General features: G+C 44.6%; 2 protein-coding genes and 2 long non-coding RNA genes across 5 annotated transcripts; all 4 read right to left on the minus strand.

Annotated features, from left to right (window-relative positions):
- Positions 1–1,223: 1,223 nt before the first annotated feature.
- On the minus strand, positions 1,224–1,980 carry LOC121990487. The gene is made up of 2 exons (XR_006114607.1): positions 1,547–1,980; positions 1,224–1,422 (listed from the first exon to the last, which is right to left on the minus strand). It is a non-coding gene; the product is annotated as an uncharacterized LOC121990487 (long non-coding RNA).
- Positions 1,981–2,545: 565 nt separating this feature from the next.
- LOC121990488 lies at positions 2,546–3,723 on the minus strand. Its single transcript, XR_006114608.1, has 2 exons — positions 3,593–3,723; positions 2,546–2,861 (listed from the first exon to the last, which is right to left on the minus strand). It is a non-coding gene; the product is annotated as an uncharacterized LOC121990488 (long non-coding RNA).
- A 459-nt stretch (positions 3,724–4,182) lies between these two features.
- Positions 4,183–15,122, minus strand: LOC121988542. Its single transcript, XM_042542010.1, has 5 exons — positions 14,302–15,122; positions 5,510–5,589; positions 4,970–5,234; positions 4,572–4,870; positions 4,183–4,403 (listed from the first exon to the last, which is right to left on the minus strand). The coding sequence occupies exons 1-4, from the start codon at positions 15,041–15,043 to the stop codon at positions 4,593–4,595; spliced, it is 1,365 nt and encodes a 454-aa protein (XP_042397944.1). The 5' UTR covers positions 15,044–15,122; the 3' UTR covers positions 4,183–4,403; positions 4,572–4,592.
- A 1,646-nt stretch (positions 15,123–16,768) lies between these two features.
- Positions 16,769–19,480, minus strand: LOC121988545. Of its 2 annotated transcripts, XM_042542014.1 has the most exons (5): positions 17,885–19,480; positions 17,599–17,735; positions 17,291–17,505; positions 16,913–17,195; positions 16,769–16,831 (listed from the first exon to the last, which is right to left on the minus strand). In XM_042542014.1, exon 1 carries the CDS (start codon positions 19,380–19,382, stop codon positions 18,180–18,182), a length of 1,203 nt encoding a protein of 400 aa, XP_042397948.1. In that variant the 5' UTR covers positions 19,383–19,480; the 3' UTR covers positions 16,769–16,831; positions 16,913–17,195; positions 17,291–17,505; positions 17,599–17,735; positions 17,885–18,179. The 2 variants fall into 2 exon arrangements, with proteins under 2 accessions (XP_042397948.1, XP_042397949.1); XM_042542015.1 differs by having other exon boundaries at positions 16,769–17,195.
- Positions 19,481–19,575: the final 95 nt, after the last annotated feature.

A 19,575-nucleotide genomic window follows, 5' to 3' on the forward strand; every position in this document is an offset into this window, starting at 1 on the left:
AGAGGGTGAAGGGGGTAACTTTGAAATAAAGTCTAGAGAGGTTGATTTTGATATAAAAGAAGAAGATAAGGCTATATTAGTTGGCGATGAAATTGAGGATGAAGAAGAAGTTGATAAAATAAAAACAAGGGAGAAGTAAATTAAGACTGCGAGATTGAATGTTATTCAAGTAAGTTGATATTTATGCAGTAATATTTAAGTTTAACTATAATTTGATTTTTACTTTTGTTAAATACATTGAGTTTGTGGCCAATCCGATAGAATTCCTTCAAAATCTAGGATGACTTATTTATGAGTGCCTATAGGAGGAAGACTATTACTCATTGATAATAAATGTCTTTCTCACACATGTCTTAGGTAATATATTTATAGATGGGAAAATAATTGACACGTATATTTCATTACTCTTTAGGAAAACGTCGTCCTCATTTAATAGATCATATAATAAATCTATATATTACTCAACTGGATTCATAGTAAAAATTTAATATCATATTATAATTTTTATTATGTTTGTAAAACTATTACACTAATTTATGGTTATATATATATATATATTAAATCTTACAATAATATTTATGGAAAATAACTTTATATCATATTATCAAAATAAATCCGGTTAATCGAGACATTAGGTATTTAACAAAACATATAAATATTTATATATTAAATCATCGATTTGTATCTAAGTGATTTTATAAAATTTAAACAAACTAATTAACAATTCAATAAGGAAAATAGTAAATAAATTAGACAAATACAGCCTGTAGCCGAGTCGAAGGTCTGTTAAAAAAAACGAGGTCCTGACGTTTTATAATTTGGTACCTCTCTGGACATTTTACAATTTAATCCACGTCTATTTCAGCTTTATACGTTACTCCTTTATTTACCAATTGAATACTACTCTGACCGCGTTGAAAAAGGTTTCGATTGTGAGAAAATCAGAGTGGACAACTGGAAAAAGACCCACCGACCAGTCGGCACGTAACCACGAGCGGAGCTGAGGAAAAACCCTAATTTAGATCTCCATCCTTTCTCGCCTTCCAATTATACTTTTAAACAATGATATATTTTGGCCGATACGCACTAAATGCTGTCCTTCAGTGAATCCAAGTATATTAGGATTTAAGATAACAAATTTAAATTATTTATTGGACATAAAGTATGGCACTAAATTGATCTGTCGAGATTTATTTATGTGATAATGAAAACATCACATCGTGTTAGAGCGATTAAATCAATACTTATATGATGAAATGCTACACGCTCCTAAGGAAATGGGATGCAGTAAACTGAACCGCCTCCACCTGAGTCGACCTAGCCTGACACGATACGATCCTAGATCTTACCAGCCCCTGCCAAGGCAAAACCGGGCTCAAGCTTAGCCAACTCATGGGCCGGGTCATGGGTCACCGTGTCTCTCTGCAAGTCATATCTATGTATATAACTAATTGAGTTGGACAGAGAAACAGAAGAGAGGAAGAAGAAAGAAGTAATTTATTGATACTAATCTATCAAAACAAGCACACAAATTAGCAGAGCATACACTACTTTTTTGCTCCCCCTCCCCGTAGATCCTCTGACGGCCTAATCTCGGTCAAGGTAGCATCCTGCGAAGCAGCAGCGCGAGGCGAACCGCCACTCTCCTCGCCGGCGGAAATGTGAAGAAGGACGCAAACAGCAAGGTGCAACCTTGGAAGAGGAGCAGCAACAAGAAGAGGCGAAACAGAGGAGGGTCGTGGGTCGAGAGGAGGAAGGTGGAGGCGGAGAGCAGGATGGTGGCCCACCCTACTTCCCTCAGGAGTTCCGCCTCGAGGTCACGGCGGCCTACAGCCCGCCCTCCTCCTCCTGCAGACGCTTCCATATCTCGTTACTTAGAATTGGACACCCAACTCGAGCGAGAGCTCTGCCTTGTTTATACACAAAGGAATAAGGTGAAGAAGAAAGGGTCAAACACCTGTCGCTATCTCTCCAGTTTCAGAACGTTGACAAGTTAATAAAAGTCGAGTGCGAATTTTATCATTGATTCTGTACGCGGCCGATGCGACGGGCCCTTTTGCGTGCAGGCAGTGGAAGGTTCCCAGTGTCTTTAATTAGTCATTCCTAAATCCTAATGCAAGCGCAATCAGAAGTTTCCCGTTTGTTGCTTTGGCGGGGAGCATGCTTCAAGGGACGCTTAACTCATCAATCCTTGTTTTTCTATAAATTTAGAAGTTAGTCCTCCATCTTAATACCTTTTTTTTTTTTGGCTTTTGGGTTTCATTTACTTGATTTCTAACTTAGGCATACAATTTTTCAATCTAGTCCTTTTAGAATTTAGTTGATTTATGACTTGGGTATAGTTGGCAGCAATTTGATCTTTCTTTATTTAATTTTACACTTCCATCACGCTTTTCAGAACAGCAATTTCATAACTTAGCCTTCTTCTATTTCAATTTTATAATTTAATCTTTTCTGACAATATCTTCTTTTTGGAATTTATTCCTTCTTTCCAAAAATTAAACTAATTTTATAATTTAGACTTCATTTTTAAAAATTTAGTATCTAATCTGAAATTGATGATAATTTATTCAAACTGCAAACGTTAAGCATCTCAAAAAGTTTAAATAACCACAAAATCATGAAGAAAACATCGAAAGCAGAGCACTAGTTCCTACAACGTTAAACGACTAGAAAACACTACTTAAAGTTCACTTTCACCAATGCACATCCGAAATATGTGGAGAATGGAAGCTGAACCAGAATCTCAGATATTGGGAATGTGGTGATGAAGCTTGATGACCACCATCGCGGCCCTACTTAGATCTCTGCCTCATCTTTCGGCGCTTCCTCTTGAGCCTCCTCATGCGCTTCTTCTTCCACTGAGGCAAAGATAGAACAAGCTCAAAGATGAGAACAAGTGTTGGTTACGGATCCAAGAAAGAAATATATATATATATATATATATATAGAGAGAGAGAGAGAGAGAGAGAGGGTGAGAGAATAAAGAATAGGTTTTCACAAACAAATTGCTTCGATATCTTACTCATTTTAGTTAAAACAGAAAGAAAACAACAACTAGACATTTAACAAACATGTGATGTGCATCTTGAATTCTATGAACGAGATTTATTTTGAAAAAAAAAACAATAAAAGGAAACAAGGGCTATAGAACGCACAAAGGAATCCTAAACTTACGAAAGAAAACGGGAGCTTTTGAACTTTAGAAGAGTAAAATTGAGCACCTTAATCTAATCGTATATTAAAAAGAAAACTTTTCCAATCACGAGATGCAAGCGAGAAATGAACGTAGACTGGAGATAATTCGCATCAGAGAAACAGTCGATATAAAAGAAGGAAGATAACATTTTAAAGCTTCCATCGAGTAAAAAAAAATGGCATTTTTAAGGAAGTCATGTATTCCAAGAAAAGTTACCAAGTGAAATGAAAGGAATCTTAATTTTGGAAACAGTACAAGGTCTCAACAAGATTTTTACGATCACGAAATGCAGGCGGAATAAAAGAGTAGAGAGGATATCAATGCGATCTACAGCAGTCAAGGAACAAGGATATAATAGTCTCAAGAAGATCGTAACCCCATCAGATTATTTACCTTTGCCCTCATTCCGTCCCCGCAATCGTTCGCTGCTACTCCCCTTCTCCCTGCGTCCTGTGTCGCGGCGCCGACAACTGTGTACGGTGACGAGCTTGGGGAAACATATAGAGTTAGAACCCTAATGGCATTTTCGTAATTATCAATAAAACCGGGCTGGCAAGTATGAATAAACCTAATGGCATTTTATATAATGGGCCGGCCCGCGTTCAATTAATAAGCGTAAGGAAGCCCTCCCATTTCAAGTATGAGGTGGAACACAATTGGGTGACAATTTCAAATGGAAATATAAATAAATTTTAGTCGCCTTTCGAATAACTAAAAAAAAAAGGAGAAATTTCATTTCACCCCTTATATTTACACGACTTTCGGTTGCACATGTTATATTTTCAAAATGACGCCTCAAAATTTTTATCATTCATTGACAAAAGCTCAATCAATGGCAACCACAAACTGCACAGCATCATTTGATGTGGTGAGTGAATTTATAATCATACAAATTTCTTGAAGCCAAAGAGAGAATATTGTTCGTAAACTGTTTTCACTGCAGATCATCAATGTCCATGTACTACTTTAGAACAGTGTTCCTGTGAATACAATTGAAAGAACAACAATTAGTTTGCTCATATAGACATTCTGCACACAAATCTTAAGTTACACAAATTTCATCAAATTAAGGGTTCCACAGTTTACAAATCCACAGCTTATGAATGTGATCATTTCCCTCCCAAGAAATTCCTTTAGCAGGAAAAAAAAATCGAATAAATATTCTTCCAATGATCTTTGCTGTATTTTGTTTTTAACTGCAAGTCTGCAAGAGATTTAAACATCCATTAGTCAACATAAGAAGTGGAAGGAGATGGTTCTTAGTTTTTGTACTTTCATTTTCGACAAGCGGAAACATGAATTCTCGATAGGAAAATCATGGAGTCAGAGTTCAGATTGTTTCTGCTTGCAAACATAAGATTGGATGTGGTACCTCATTGATCTTTCTTCTCAATTAAACTGGCAAGGAATTGCTCTTCTCCACTCCGTTTGTCAAAATTTCACTTGAAGAATGTCCTTGTAAATATGACTTCCCTTTGAAAGACCATTTCCGTTTCAACGAATGCTTCTTTCGCCAAATTAATATTCTTGCATAAAGAGTTGGAAACATGAAGCACAGTAGTAGACAAACTAGTAGCACAATGCAAAGGATCATAACATTCAGAAAGCCATCCTCAATTTGAGGGTCCTTTTGTGCAGTCCATGGAACACCTCCTACATTCATCCCGAATACTGTAAAACAAGTGAATGCAAAGCAGGATTATGGCTTTGATATCTTTCTTTTCGACATATCGATCCTAAGTTTTTGTATAAAAGAAGAACAGAACTCACTTCCGGTTAATACAGACAATGGAAGAAAGATTATCGAGAGGAACGAAAGGTAGTATAGTCTTTTGTTTATTTGCTCAGCCTGCCAACTATCAAGACCTGCTTGGACAGCGGTAACACGATTCACAATGAACCCCAAGTTCTCCTTTAGCCTGCGAAGGCGACCGATCAGCTCTTCAAGAGCAATGACATCTTCACTAGAGAACCAAGGTTTAGTGGCACATTTCTCTTTTACGCGAGGGAAAACTTGCTCACCGTGAGAAACTGCCTGAAAATGCAGTAGTACTAGTAACTCAAAAGCTCAAACTTAAGGACACGAACAATCAGTAGCTAAAGAGTACTAGAAACAAAAGTACAAGCACAACTATTATATCAAGATTAAAGTTCGAGGAATGTCGACTAAACTGTATAAGCAAGGAATCTGTTGTTCGCAAATCAAAATAAAGTTTCATATGCTATGACTTCTGCAACACCAACAAGAACAAGCATCATATGAAAATTCTTCTCTATATCTGTGAATCCTTATCAACACAAGGGAAACACCTGTAGAAGACGTTGCAAGTCGAGATGCATTTTGGGGAATCTCCGGTCGTCCAACATTTGTTTCTTCAACAAGGAGCCACCTTCAGGAATAGCCCACTGATTACTCATAAAAACATGTAAAGATAAGCAATTGAGATGGACCACATCAAGAGAGAACAAACCCCATTGCCGTTTTTACTTGCTATGAAATGAAAATTTCTTATGCAACTACACAAGTGAGAGTTACACAATTAGAACAAAATCAAAACAAATAGGAATGAGTTCATCACATAGCATGTAAGCTTATCTTCCTCTTGATGTTATTGGTATATATATATATTGATCTGGTAATGATGGGGGTTCTTACCAAAGATAGGTCAAAATAAGGAAAATCTGCTGACATGGAAGACAAAGTCAAGCAGGGTAGCTATTGTTGGGGTTGTAAGGTTGCAAACATAGTCCCATATTGGAAACACATGGGAAAGATCATGAGTTTATAAGAGAAAAGATATCTCCATTGGCATGAGGCCTTTTGGGGAGAGCCCAAGAGCAAAGCCATGAGGGTCTAGGCCCAAAGTGGACAATATCATGCAATTGTGGAGATATCTAAATTCTTTTCGATCCTACAATTGGTATCAGAGCCCGGACTGCCATAAGGTTTAACCGCCGACTGTGCACAAGAGTTATGGTCTGATTGAACCATGTGAGTACAATATTGACCTCAAACAAAAAAAGTGGGGGCTCTTATGTTCGGATCAAGAGGACCAGACACCAGGCAGGAAGTCCTAGTAGGTCGGGTGGACCGAGGGGCAGGAAGTCCTAGTTGCGGCTAGGCAAGGAAGTCCTAGTAGGTCGGGTAGACCGAGGGGCAGGAAGTCCTAGTAGGTCGGGTAGACTGAGGGGCAGGAAGACCTGGTGGGTCGAGGATCGGACGTGGGAAACTCATGGTCCTTTGTTTGAGGGGGGGATTGTTGGGGTTGTAAGGTTGCAAACATAGTCCCATATTGGAAACACATGGGAAAGATCATGGGTTTATAAGAGAAAAGATATCTCCATTGGCATGAGGCCTTTTGGGGAGAGCCCAAGAGCAAAGCCATGAGGGTCTAGGCCCAAAGTGGACAATATCATGCAATTGTGGAGATATCTAAATTCTTTTCGATCCTACAGCTAAGTCGGCCGAACAGGCCGGGTAGGCCAAGCGGACCGGGTGTAGCCGAGCGGACCGAGTACTGCAAAGTGGATGGTACTAGCAAGAGACAAGTATGCAGGGCTCTCCTCGGCCGGATAAAATTATCCTCCGACAACAAAGAGAGTTAGAGCAGTAGGCGGTCTCACCGACCAAGCTTCACGTTTGGTTAGAATGGGATAACCGACAAGGGCCAGGAAGCAGGGAAAGAGACGGGTCGACAACCCCTAAGGATACTGCCGAGCAGCCCAGCCGAGCGGACTTCGGCTGGCTGCACATGATCCTACCAAATATCTTGTAATATCCTTTTGGGAATTTGTGTCGCTGACAGCAAGACATGTCCAGCAGGCAATCGTACTTTCGAAGCTTCCAGACTGTCACATCAGAGAACTGCATGACTACTTAAGGAATGGTGTGAATGATACTTTTTGACTTGTCTTTTCCTAGGACACATAGGAAAATATGGCTACGCTTTGGAATGCGTACACGAACACTATAGTGACGCTATGAAAGGGGGCTCCCATTTACATGGAGAGGTATGCACAACTTCATTTTCTATATTTCTTAGCTATAGTTCTCCATTTCTTGAGATCGTCAGAGACTGACTTGAACGTCGAAGAGCCAACGCCTGGAACCCCTTCTCGGCCCGGCACTGAAGTTTTTGTGTTGCAGGGTTATGTGGAATCTTCATCGCGTCAACTTCGAAGCCACATCCCCATCTTGTTATCTTCAATGTTTCTGGATAGGATCATATTTGGCGCCGTCTGTGTTAATCTTACCTGAATCCAAAACGCAAAGATAGAGGACGCTGGACGACTCACCACAGTAACGTTGATGCAAAAGGAGTTGGAAATGTTGATACAAGCACAAGCGACTAAGATATTGGAGCAGCAATAGCCGATTGCCAAGCGAATGAACTCACAGCGTTGGCGACCGACCAGCAAGCTGACCATAGAGCCCTAGCGGAAAACCTCACCTCTCGTTTGCCGAACAACAAGACGATTGACACATTTGGAGATGCACCAAATGCGCCGATCCCCTATCACCGAGCGTTGTTCTTCAACCCTTCAAAGGAACAAGGGATAGGGCCCAATGATCCTCATCGGGGGATGCGCTCGCTCGGGACAAGCGAAAGGGTAAAGCACCACGATGATTCTCCCGAACGAATAAATAGACAATTGTCTCAGGAGATCCTGGACGACCAGATGTCACGACATTACACGCCGCTATCAATCATAGAGTACACGAGGGCGATTGACCCTGAGGATCACCTCATCAAGTTCGACAATATGGCCACGCTCTATCAGTATATCGACAGAGTCAAATGTCAGGTTTTCCTCACCACATTGTCCGAATCAGCGCAGAGGTGGTTCAGGCAGTTGCCGATCGAGGCGATCTGCAGTTTCAAGGACTTTCCGATCAACGTTCCTACAACAATTCACTAGCAGTCGCCGTCACCGGAAGACGAATGCCAACTTGTTCGCTGTTAAGCAAGGGCCTAAGGAAGTCTTGCGGGCCTACATTAAAAGAATTAACCAAGTGGCTATGAAGGTCCCATCAGCCACTCTGGAGATCCTTTTAAGTTTGTTCTCACAAGGGCTTTTATAGGGCGAGTTCTTTCGGTCGCTCATCCGAAAGCCCCCACGAGACTTCAATCACCTACTCGGGCAGACTATCGAGTACATCAACGTTGAAGGGCCCAGGCAGCTCGGAGGAAGGAACCGATCCCCGAGTTAACAGTCGTCTCGGAACGCGGAATGGCCCATCCAAACCCACCACTAAAAGGGCCCCAAGCAAGAGCAACACAACAACACCAAGAGCCCCGTACACACGCGGTCCAGCATGTGGAGGCTGAGCGGGGAAGATCCACCGAAAGACGACAATGGACGCCACTCTTCTGCTCGTTCCATCGGGTGGCGACACATAACACCAGAGAGTGTTATAGTCTCAAGCCGAAGCCCCATTGAGCAGTCTCACCAAGATCGAAAGAACTTTAAAAGCGTCGAATGAGCACGCATTCATTTATACTTATAGATTTTTAAAAAAGTGTTGGGGGAGTACAAAAAGCTGACGAAAAACTTAAAGTAGAAACTACGCTAAGTAATCAAGGACCTCATCCGGAACGACTCAGTGATCTTATCCCTGTTTATAATTATACTTGTCAGATCTGGTGAGAGATAGTTGTTGGTGCGGGAAGCATCAGACGATCGAACCTGGGTTTTGATAATGGCAAAAGGTTCAAAGTTAATGTTATTTGTTGTCTGACAAGTTTGAATGAGATTGTAGGAAAGTCCTAAGTGTTCTTAGGCAAAAGTCCTAACAGCGGTTAAGTAGGTGGAAAACCCTAGGGGGTGGTAACCCTAGGCGGAAAGTCTTGGCGGGTCGAGAATCTTTGGGCGAAATCCTAGAGTCGGAGACTCTAGGTGAAAATCCCGGTGGTCGCGAACCATGTGGAAGACTGGACGGGTCGGGAAACGGACGCTCGGCAGAAAAGTCCTAAAGACTCGGACGCGGAGCAAAAGTTCAGTCTGGAAGACCGGTCTAGCAACAGGTAAACTCTCCTGAGAGGGGTAGGTGAGGACGCGTTCCCCGGTAAGAGAACAGTAGCCGTCGATTCAACCTAAGGTTTCCAGAGGTGAAATCCGAAGTCAGAAACGGACAGTCCGGAGACTATCAAAATAACTTATTATTTCATATTTTATTGTGCTAACTTTATTTTACAGGATATGTTTTGTATTTTGGACTAACGCATCTTATAGGGAGAGAAAAGGACTTAAAAGCCTTGGATGAACAGTTCCCGAGGCACCCTCCATGGAGCTTGGAGGCGCCTCGGGTGCCTTAGTCGAAAGCCTCGCGCAGCAAGGCGTGAAGGCGGATTCCAAGGAGATAGAAGGCGGCTTGAACGCTGGATGGAGGGCGCCCTTCATGGAGCTTGGAGGCTACTTCGGGTGGATAAGCAGCGGACACCGCGGAGCTTATCGACACTACGAAATCGGGATTAGTATCCCCGCTGAAGGCGCCTCCTATAGAGGTTGGAGGCGCCCTCAATGGCTTACTTAAGCCTGGTTCGAGCAGAGGTAAAAATCAGAAATTTGCAAGTCTTCTTCGGTGTGTTGCTCAAAAGACATTCCGACAAAGTCATAACGTTGTTCCGACAACCTAAAGCTCCAATTCTAGATTTCTTAGTTGTTGGTATAATTTTACTACACTTAATTAACTGCACTTTAATTTATAATATTTCAGATTGATAGTGAATTGCCCAAAGTAAACACTCAACGAGTGTGAGCTTTGGAGTAGAAGTCATCACAGGCTTCGAATCAAGTAAAACCAACTTGTGTCATTGTTTTCTTTAATTGTTCTTATTCCGCTGCATTTACTCGATTATTTTAAAACGAACAAATTAGCCACGAGCGCTATTCAACCCCCCCTCTAGCGCTTTTCGATCCTACAATAGTCGTCGTCCTTAAGTTGCAGGAGGGTCCCATCAATGTTGTAATTAAACAGGCGGATAGTCCAGTCGGTAAACATGTCATTAAATGCGTCAGAGCGGAGGTCGTCTACTCTGAATGATTCCAACCGGCTGGGTTCCCCCTCTTTATACTTGTCGAAGGCCAACTTGGATGCCTCCAAATCAGCTTTAAGGGATGTCAGCTCGGCATTTTTCGCTTCAAGCTAGACCTGACTCTCCACTTGCTCGATCGTTCGGCTGACCTGCACGGCTGCTAGAGCGGCTTCTGCCTCTTTAAGATTTTGCGCTAAGACCCGAGCCTCTTTGTTGTTGATGTCAAGGTCTTCGATGGCTCAGAACTTCCTGGCGTTGGCGGAATTTATCTTCGACTCAAAGTTATGAGCCTTCTTGGTCAGCCAGTCAAGTTGCAGGGCTTGCTTGTGGCTCTTATTCTTCTCCATGGTGAGCGCTTGCTCGAAGCCCAACAGTTGCTCAGAGTTCCGCGACAAGTCCTTCTTCAATTGGGCAATCCGCGCCAAGTCCTTCTTCAATTGGGCAACCTCCGCTGTGAGCTGCTCAACTTATGCCTGCGACGTGTGGGCTTGGCCGGATGGGGCCCGTAGCTCCTGGTTCTCGTGCTCCAGAAATGTCAGTTGTTGGCATAGTGTCAAGCTCTCTACCCAGAACTACAGAACCAAAGAGGGATTAGTGTCCATAAGGAAATACAAAGGGAAGACTTAGTAAAAATTTACCCTCGTGGATTTCTGAGTGAAGCTGCCGACCGTCTTCCCGGAGGGAAGGGTTGCCGCCCTGGCCCGGGTATCTGCCCATGTTTGGGCAAGCAGACCCTCAATATTTATTTGGTGCCGAGGGGAGCGCAGCTCGGCACTCTTCGGGTGACGATACTCATCAGTGGGCAGGTAAAGAATGGCCTTGATGCTTCGCTGGCTGCTTGGGGCTGATGGCTCTGAGGAGGACGAGCCCTTGGACTTGAACATAGGGGAGGAGCGAATGAGGGACATCTGGCCGACTGTCCTGATTGGCGGAGGCTGCAGGAAGGCGACCGGTGATGCACATATCGTCCCAACCGACAACATAGATAGTGCAAGCGTCCGATCGGAAGATGGAGAGGTAGGAAGAAAAGCCTCTCTCAAGAATGACTGAGGAGGAAGCTTCGTCCCGCTTGGATGGAAGGCGAGAGGTTGAAGGAGTTGTGGGCAGAAGAGTAGAAATGGCCGAGTGGGAAGAAGCCTCCTACTGGTGCCTTTTGTAGCATTGGATTAACGACTCACTGGAAGTGGTCGATTCTGAGGGCACCGCAATCGGTGCCATAGATTGCCATTCGGGGGCAGCTCACGGGTGGTGGTTGCAGCGTCGCTTACCGCCATATGACTCCCGCCGGTGTCGTTGGTCGACTCTTCCGATTGCTCGACCGGCAGCAGGGCTCAGCTTTCTAGCTCGACGGCGCCTCAGGTGTTGATCTCTACGTCGACAAGTTTGCTCTTGCTGCTCAGTCGTGCCCTCAACATGACTTCGATTGTAAAAAAGAAAATGAAATCAGGACGACTCCCAATGATATTTTCTCAAGGCAGGTGGCTTGGGAAGCTCCATTTGCCAACCGGTTAGGAAAGAGGGCTAGTTGGGAAGGGGAATAAAGAAGTAATGCTCCTTCCAGTGCTTATTGGAAGCAGACATTTTATCAAAAATACAGAGCTTATACGGGCTTGGAGGAGGAAGGTGTTCGGCTCGGATAGTTTGAGATAGTAAAAATAATGAAAAATGTGAGGCACGAGTGGAATTCTATATAGACGGAATAGTATTACCACACTGCACAGAAACCTAAACGAATTAGGCACTAACTGGTGCAGAGAAATACGGAAGTATTTACAGACATAAAAAAAAAAGAGTGGATCGGGAAACGCAAGCCGGCTAAAATTTAATCTTTAAAGAAGGGAAGGAAGCCATCTGGCGGAGTGTGGGGACGTGCATAGGCGGAAGGGATGACAATTGGGTAGTCATCGGGGATGTGGTAAGTCATTTGCAGTTGGAGAATCTCATCCTTGTTGAAATCAAATTCTGTGGAAGTATACCACAAGCCAGCAACTGCTTGAGGAGGAGAAGTAGGATGGGTCATGGGATCACGAATAGAAATCAAGGATTGAGAGCGGAAAAGGAGGAACTTATGGGAGTAGTGGAGACTGTCTGTGGCGAACAAAGAAGGAGAAAGATGGAGAGTGCAAGGAAGACGATGGGGCGAGAGAAAAAGTCGCGGGCTTAAAAACCTGGAGAACGGCTACCCTGAGCCGTTCGATCAAGGGCCTTGGAAAATATGGGTTCATCACGATTGTTGAATTCAAAAAGGCAGTTGTCACATCAAAGCCAAACAGCTACCTGTCACATCACGTACATCGCATGGGGAGGCGACACGTGGCATTTTGTCATTGGTGGCATTAATGATGAGGCAGAGAGCATGATTACAGGGCATGACTGAGCATGCTCTGCATTAATGGATGAAGATTTGAATGATTTTCGAGAAATTACAATGACATCAGCGATAATTAGGAAGCACAGCAGTCGGATGCAGAGCTCAGCAAAGAGTCAGAAAATTGGCTAAGTATCGCACACGACAGAGACGAACAACGACTATAAAACCGATAATCTTCACCATCAGCAACCGAACGCCGGCTATAAAACCGAATGTCTATGTCAACAGCAACCTAACGACGGCTATAAAACCGAATGTCTTCACTATCAGCAGTCGAACGGTGGTTATAAAATCGAATGTCTTCGCCATCAGCAGCCAAACGACGGCTATAAAACCGAATGTCTTCGCCATCAGCAGCCGAACAACGGCTATAAAACCGAATGTCTACGCCCTTAGCAGCCGAACAACGATTATAAAACCGAATGTCTTCGTTATCAGCAATCGAACGACGACTATAAAACTGTGTAAGGATGTCAACAAAGTCTTTGGGAGACCCTGAGCGACCGAGCGCTTGATCGAGGAGAGAGGCGCAAGAACATACTAATGGTCCAGTCAATCAGACTTGCAGCCTCATTTGACTAGACTTGAAGGGGAGACTTGTGATCCGGTAATGATGGGTTCCCACCAGAGATAGGTCAAAATAAGGAAAACCTGCTGACGTGGAAGACAAACCAAATGGGGTAGCCAAGTCAGCCGAAAGGACTAGGTATGGCCAAGCGGACCGAGTATGACCGAATGGACCAGGTACTGCCAAGCGGATGGTACTAGCTCAAGAGACAAGTACGTTGGGCTCTCCCCGACCGGATAAAATTGCCCTCCAACAATAAAGAGAGCTGAGAGGTCTCGCCGACCGAGCTTCGTGTCCAGTCAGAATGAGATAACCGACAAGAGCCAGGAAGCAAAGAAAGAGACGGGTCCGCAGGCCCTAAGGATACTGTCGAGCGGAGATAGCCTAGCCGACGGACTCCGGTAGCCGCACATGATCCCACCAAATATCTTGTCATGTCCTTTTGGGAGTTTATACCGCTGACAGCGAGGCATGTCACAATCGTACTTTCGAAGCTTTCAGACTGTCACATCAGAGAACTGGATGACTGCTTAAAGAATGATGTCAGGGATACTTTTTTACTTATCTTTTTCTAAGACAACTAGGAAAACGTGTCTACGCTTTGGGATGTGTGGACGAACACTACAGTGACGCTATACCCATCTACATGAAGAGGTATGCGCAACTTCATTTTCTACATCTCTTAGCTACAATTCTCCATTTCTTGAGATCGTCGGAGACTGACTTGAGCTTCAGAGGGCTAACGCCGGGAATCCCTTCCCAGTTTGACGCTTTTGTGTTGCAAGGTTACGTGGAGTCTTTATCACATCAACTTCAAATTCACATCCCCAGCTTACCATCTTCACTGTTTCTGAACAAGATCATATGTAATGTAGTTCTTAAAAAACAAAGAGTTCATTGTATTTATTCTTATGATGTCAAAACATTGACTTTTCACAATATTCACTTAGTTGTGAAAATTCTGGGGACTTTTCTTTTCATTCAACGTGTAAAGCCCTGTACTTCAATCCGGCTGAGACAATCAATCAAGAACTTGCGAGATCTCAAGAAAGCACACACTAATTGCAGGCCGAACAGCAACCGATCAAGGAGATGCTAATCAATTGCAGTTTTCCTAATTACTAACCTGAATCCAATTCCAGCTCGACGGCGTCCAATTCCTTCTCGAGCCCTGCTACGATGTCCTGCAGATGATCCACATGCGTGTCAACGACGTGCACCAGCAGATTGGACATGCTCAGGGGCACCGGGTTGTCGCCCTCCTCCGAGTGGTTCATCGTCAACAAGAACTCAAGGACGTGGGCCGGAATCGTCACGCCACCCCCGCTATCTTCGTTGCCGCCCGGATCCCGCTCCACCTTTGGGATCTCCGAAAGGAGGGACCGGGCGGAGGCGGGGGAAAACCCTAGGCGCGGCACGCGGCCGAGGGCTACGGTGATGAGGGATGACTCGGTGAGGCGCGCCGCGAGGCGGAGGGTGAAGGCGGAGGAAGCGGGGCCGGGGGAGTTGACTCGGAAAACTAGCGCGCCGTCGACGTGGCTGCAGAAAGGCCCGTTGCTGGAGAGCGCGAGAATGTCCTGGAGCTTGAGCGGCGGGCAGAGCGCGTGGATTAACGATTGCGCCGACAGCGCGAGGCGGTGGTGGTGGGAAGCTCCGTTGCCTCGAGGAAGCTCGACGTGGAACCAATAGAAGCCGTCGCCTGCGGTGGAGGTCGCGGCGGAGAGGTCCCAACCCCGGGTGGAGCAGTGGCCGCGGCCGTCGAAACTGTAGGCGCGCTGCTTAACCTCGTCGAAGGAGTCGAGGGCATCTCGGTGGAGGAGGTGAACGTCATCTCTTCCTTCGGCGGCACTGCCGTCGAACTCCTCCATGGAGAACGCGGCGGTGGTGGTTGCGAAGGCGGGGAGGAGGAAACAGGGTAGATTGGGTTGGTTGCAGGGTTCAGTATTAATGAAGTTGAGCAGGTATTTAATCGATAAACTATGATTAAGTCTTGATTAATCTGGAAATGGGAATTAATTAAACAGGATAAAGAGGACGAAGGGGGATAATATTTTATTAATTATTATTAGTCAACGAAAATAAGTTCAAAAATGAAGTTTCTAAATTCAAATTGAATCGATCGAGTCAAACAATGCCATAGAAAAACTTAGTTTTATTAAATGGTTTTTTTGGGGGGATTTAAATGTAGATTCACGAAGCAATTTAACTTGTATACTTAATTAATTTATATCCTTCCTCGTAGCTTCCATGGAAGTCATAATTATTTGATTAATTGTTAGGAGAACTAGTGTTTGTTAAATTAATCAATGTTGGCATTCTTGAAAAGTGAATTAAGATTTGGTTTAAAATTGTACAAACTACAAAATGTAAAATGATGTATGTATATGTATCTCTACATGTGGATTAATATCGTGATTAATTCTTAAACTATTATGCATATCTACTTCACTTTTGGCCACAAAATGTTGACTTGAAAGTTAATCTTCTTGTTAATCATAACTCGGCAAGTGCTAATCATAATGTATGTAGTTTGGCTGACCCCATATCAAGAAAATATGAAAAAAAATTAGTTGAAACATCATAATCGTGCTAAACCCTAAACCTACGAAGGGATGAGGAGAAGATGTTGTCAATTGGTATATAGGGAAGGTAATAAAGGGGAGGAGGGGGTGTTGGATGCTTTTGTGTCATAACATGATTGAGATCAAATCTTACGGGAATCGATTCAAGTGTATGTAGCTCATGGCATGGGTGTTGGAAAAGGCGAATAAAAATGGATGAAATTGAATCCAATCTAAATAGAGGAATAGTTTCACATTCAAAGTTCATAACAACAAGACTCATGTATATTGTATCACAATTTAAAAATATTGCGAATATGATTAGATGTTGTGTTGAGCCAACACCCAATAGATAACAAGTCAACTAGGTATTGATCAATGAATCTGGTTCAATTCGATACACAGCCTTCCATTGTTAAGCCATTTTCTGCAGTCCTGAGGTTTAGAGCTCACCTGAAAAATGAAGAGAGGGTGAGCACCTCACAGAATAAGGCAGTTTTAAGATTGTCAGCATATAAACAAAGGTGCTGAGTCACGAGTTCTTCAAAATTCCCTCCAAAATTTTCAAATACTTGCCATTTCACCCTCCATCATTTACACATCTACTATATTTGACAGAATAATGACAAAGCAATGATAAAAGTCTGATAACTCCAGAAAACATCTTGAGAAATTTGAAAATTTGGGAAATATTTTGAAAAAGAAGGTAAAAGAACATGAAGTAAAATGGACATTTACAGTAAACTTGGTTCCCAGATATCTATGTAACCTGTCAGAAGACCTATGCATTTGATTCGTAGTTCTTCTAGACCATGAACTGTAAGTAGAGAAACTAGAACTAAGATAAGAAAATCCTAATATATCCTTCTAATGCTTGTGAAGAACATTAATCATTAATTTACTTCGAAGAACGACTGTATCTTAATTGAACTCAAAGAGAATGGAAAAGAAAGTAAAAAAAAAAAAACTCTCTTGTTACCCTTTTTCTCCTCGGATTCCAGTTCAGACCCGTAACTCTCCCTTTCTTTCTTTCTCTATTGTTCCTCGAGTGCTCCTATTAGCACCTCAGATGGCACTGTCCTGCATCCTTGTTCACTGTCAGAAATGAATTCATGAAAGCCAACTAGATAAAAGAAGCGATAAGAAATATATTTAAGATCATAAATATTTTCCCACCACGGATCCCTTGTGGCTTCGGTGTTTGCAAATTAACATTAGAATAGAAAAAAGTCGCATTCAAGGTCGTTTGGGAAATAAACTCTTCAACTGTTTATATAGCCAGCCATTTCATCTGCATGGCCCAGTAAATGGCCTCGTGATGTCTGAGCGGTTCCCAGTCCCACACCTCACATGCCTCGACTTTGTTCCATCCAAACGAGCTTTGTTCCTTCCTGTTCCGCAACAGCAATCACCAACTGGAGTAGGCCAGCGTCACAAGCAGCCATGCTCATCTTGATCTCTGACACATATATATATATATATTAACAAGACCTTGAGCGAGGGAGTATGAGTTTACTTTAAAATTGCTAATTAGTAGAGCAGAGCGGATCTTACCACCATTGCAATCTATTCTTGTGATTCCAGGGGACCCAGCGGAGCTGAGAGAGGGCACAGGACTCACAAAGCATCAATCTCTTGTATTAAGAAAGATCAACCAAGTACAACTAACGATCACATGGTTAATTTTCTACTACTAGCTCGCACTCTTGGAACAACAGCTCAGGAATTGGCTGTTTCTTCGGCTTAATAATTGTTCTTTGACTCACTAGCTGCCAAAACAAGCAGCAAAATTGTTTTTTTTTTTATATACATAAAGAGTAAAGAGAGAGAGAAGGAAGGGGGTAATAAAGAACATGCCATACATCGCAGAGATGGGTATCTTTGCCTGCTGGACCAGCAGAAGCCTTCCGATCGCATCGTGACGTCGCCGGCCGCCGAGCTGAGCGAGAGTGGGAGTGCTGCTGCCGCTCTATGTCAGTCTCTGAGACGGCCTATTTTCCTGCGAAAAATTGAATTTTGGAAAAGAAGATATGGATTAGATGCAGAAGGTGGTTTAAAATGCGATGAATAAATACGGTGGCGATGTAGGTAAAGGCTCGCCACACGGATATTATACAACAGTACGGTCATGGAGGACAACATGCTAACCTGAGCATCTGATCCGGATTCCGGATTGAGGGAAGGAAGGAGGAGGCGTACGTTAGCAGCTCTAGGGCAGTTGACGCGGCTAACGCGCGCCCGGTTTGACAACGAAGACGTACCGGCGCAAAATACACAAGCCGTATGAGCGGCGGCTCGCTAATGTACGCCGCTCGCCGGAGAAAAAACAAGGGGTAAGATTCGAATATCAAAGAGCAACATGACTAGATCAGGAATTCTTGAAGCACAAGGATTTAGGAACAAAAAGACATTTGAATTTATTTATTTTGTTTTCTATTATGTTCTAGTTTATTTTTGGGGAGGCATGGCGATCCTGACGCCGGTGGCGCCGGGCAGACCGGGCAAATTCCGTCCGGTTCGATGCGTGGCCGTCGCGATTCTTCTTCTGCTGCGACGAGAAGAAGTGGGCGAGGCCGAAGACGGAGACGGTCTTGCCGGAGCCGCGGAGAGAGCCCACGGGTAGAACGTTTAGTACGGGCGCTACCCTGACGTTGGCGGAGTAAGACCTCTCGACGCCCCTCTGTCGCGGCCTCGGGCCACCGGTGAAGCTCCCCGGACTGCTCGAGCTTCGCTCCAGGCCTTGGAACACGATTTTGCCCGACGAGCTCATCCGCGGGCTTTCCACCGACACTCCTCGCGGTGATTGCGTTGTCAGATCGGCAGCCCGCCGACTAGGGTTTAACCCGTCTCTCGTAGACGCCGGCATGGCGGAGTGCGGCCGTATAAGGCGGACTCGGGGAGGGATGGGGCGTGGCTTGTCTGTATCGATGGAGAGCCTGACGAGGTCCTCATGGTCGGGGCCCGAGGAGGAAGAGGAGGAGGAGGAAGAGGAGTGGGATAGACGGGAGGCAACCGGCGCCGAGTCGTGATCCGAGTCGCGGAGGAGGGGGAGTCTCAGCGACGCGTCGAGGGAGTCAGTCTTGGATTGCCGGTGGAGTAGAAGATGCTTGAGTGCCGACCTAGGGATAGCGCTTCTCGAACCGACAGATGCCCTCGCCGCTTCGGCGACCGGTGCACCGAGCACCGCTTGCACGCCGATAGACTTCGCAGCCCGCGCTCTCTTGAAGCCGAGAAACTCGCGCCAGCGAGAGGCGCACCGTGGCGCGCGGGGGGAGCACGCGTACGGATCGGCACCGGCGGCGATCTCCGCCTTCCTAGGGGGATCCGGCAGGCCGATCTTCGTGGCTGAGAGTGGCTCCGCCTCCGCCTTCACCTCCCCCATTTTCGGAGTCGCCATCTGAAGCGGAACCAGCTTTCCCTCGGAGAAGAGCTCATCAGCGGCGAGCATGGAGACGGGATCGTCGTGGAGGCGGAACTCGAAGTCCTCGGGGGAGGCGTCGGGATGGCCTTCATCAGGAGGGGCCACCTCGGCAGAAGGATCGGTGGCATCGTCGCTGAAGGAGATCCTGGGACCGAGCCAGGCGAACGCCTCCGTTGGCGTCGGCGGCGGTGAGAGGGTGACGCTGTTTAGCAGAGCGGAAGCCATCACGAAGCAGAAAAACGGGCCGCAGAGGGAGAAAGAGACGTGGGCGAAGTGTTTGAGTCGATCGAGGTTTCATTTATTTATCCGTCCTTTGTCTTTAGCTAACAAAATTTAAAAAAAAAAAATTTATTTTTGAACATCCTGATTTTTAAATGATTTTAAAGATTTAGGGGTCAGTTTTAAAAAGAGAAAAACA

The sequence above is a fragment of the Zingiber officinale genome, chromosome 6B, assembly GCF_018446385.1.
Source record: "Zingiber officinale cultivar Zhangliang chromosome 6B, Zo_v1.1, whole genome shotgun sequence".
NCBI lineage: Eukaryota > Viridiplantae > Streptophyta > Magnoliopsida > Zingiberales > Zingiberaceae > Zingiber > Zingiber officinale.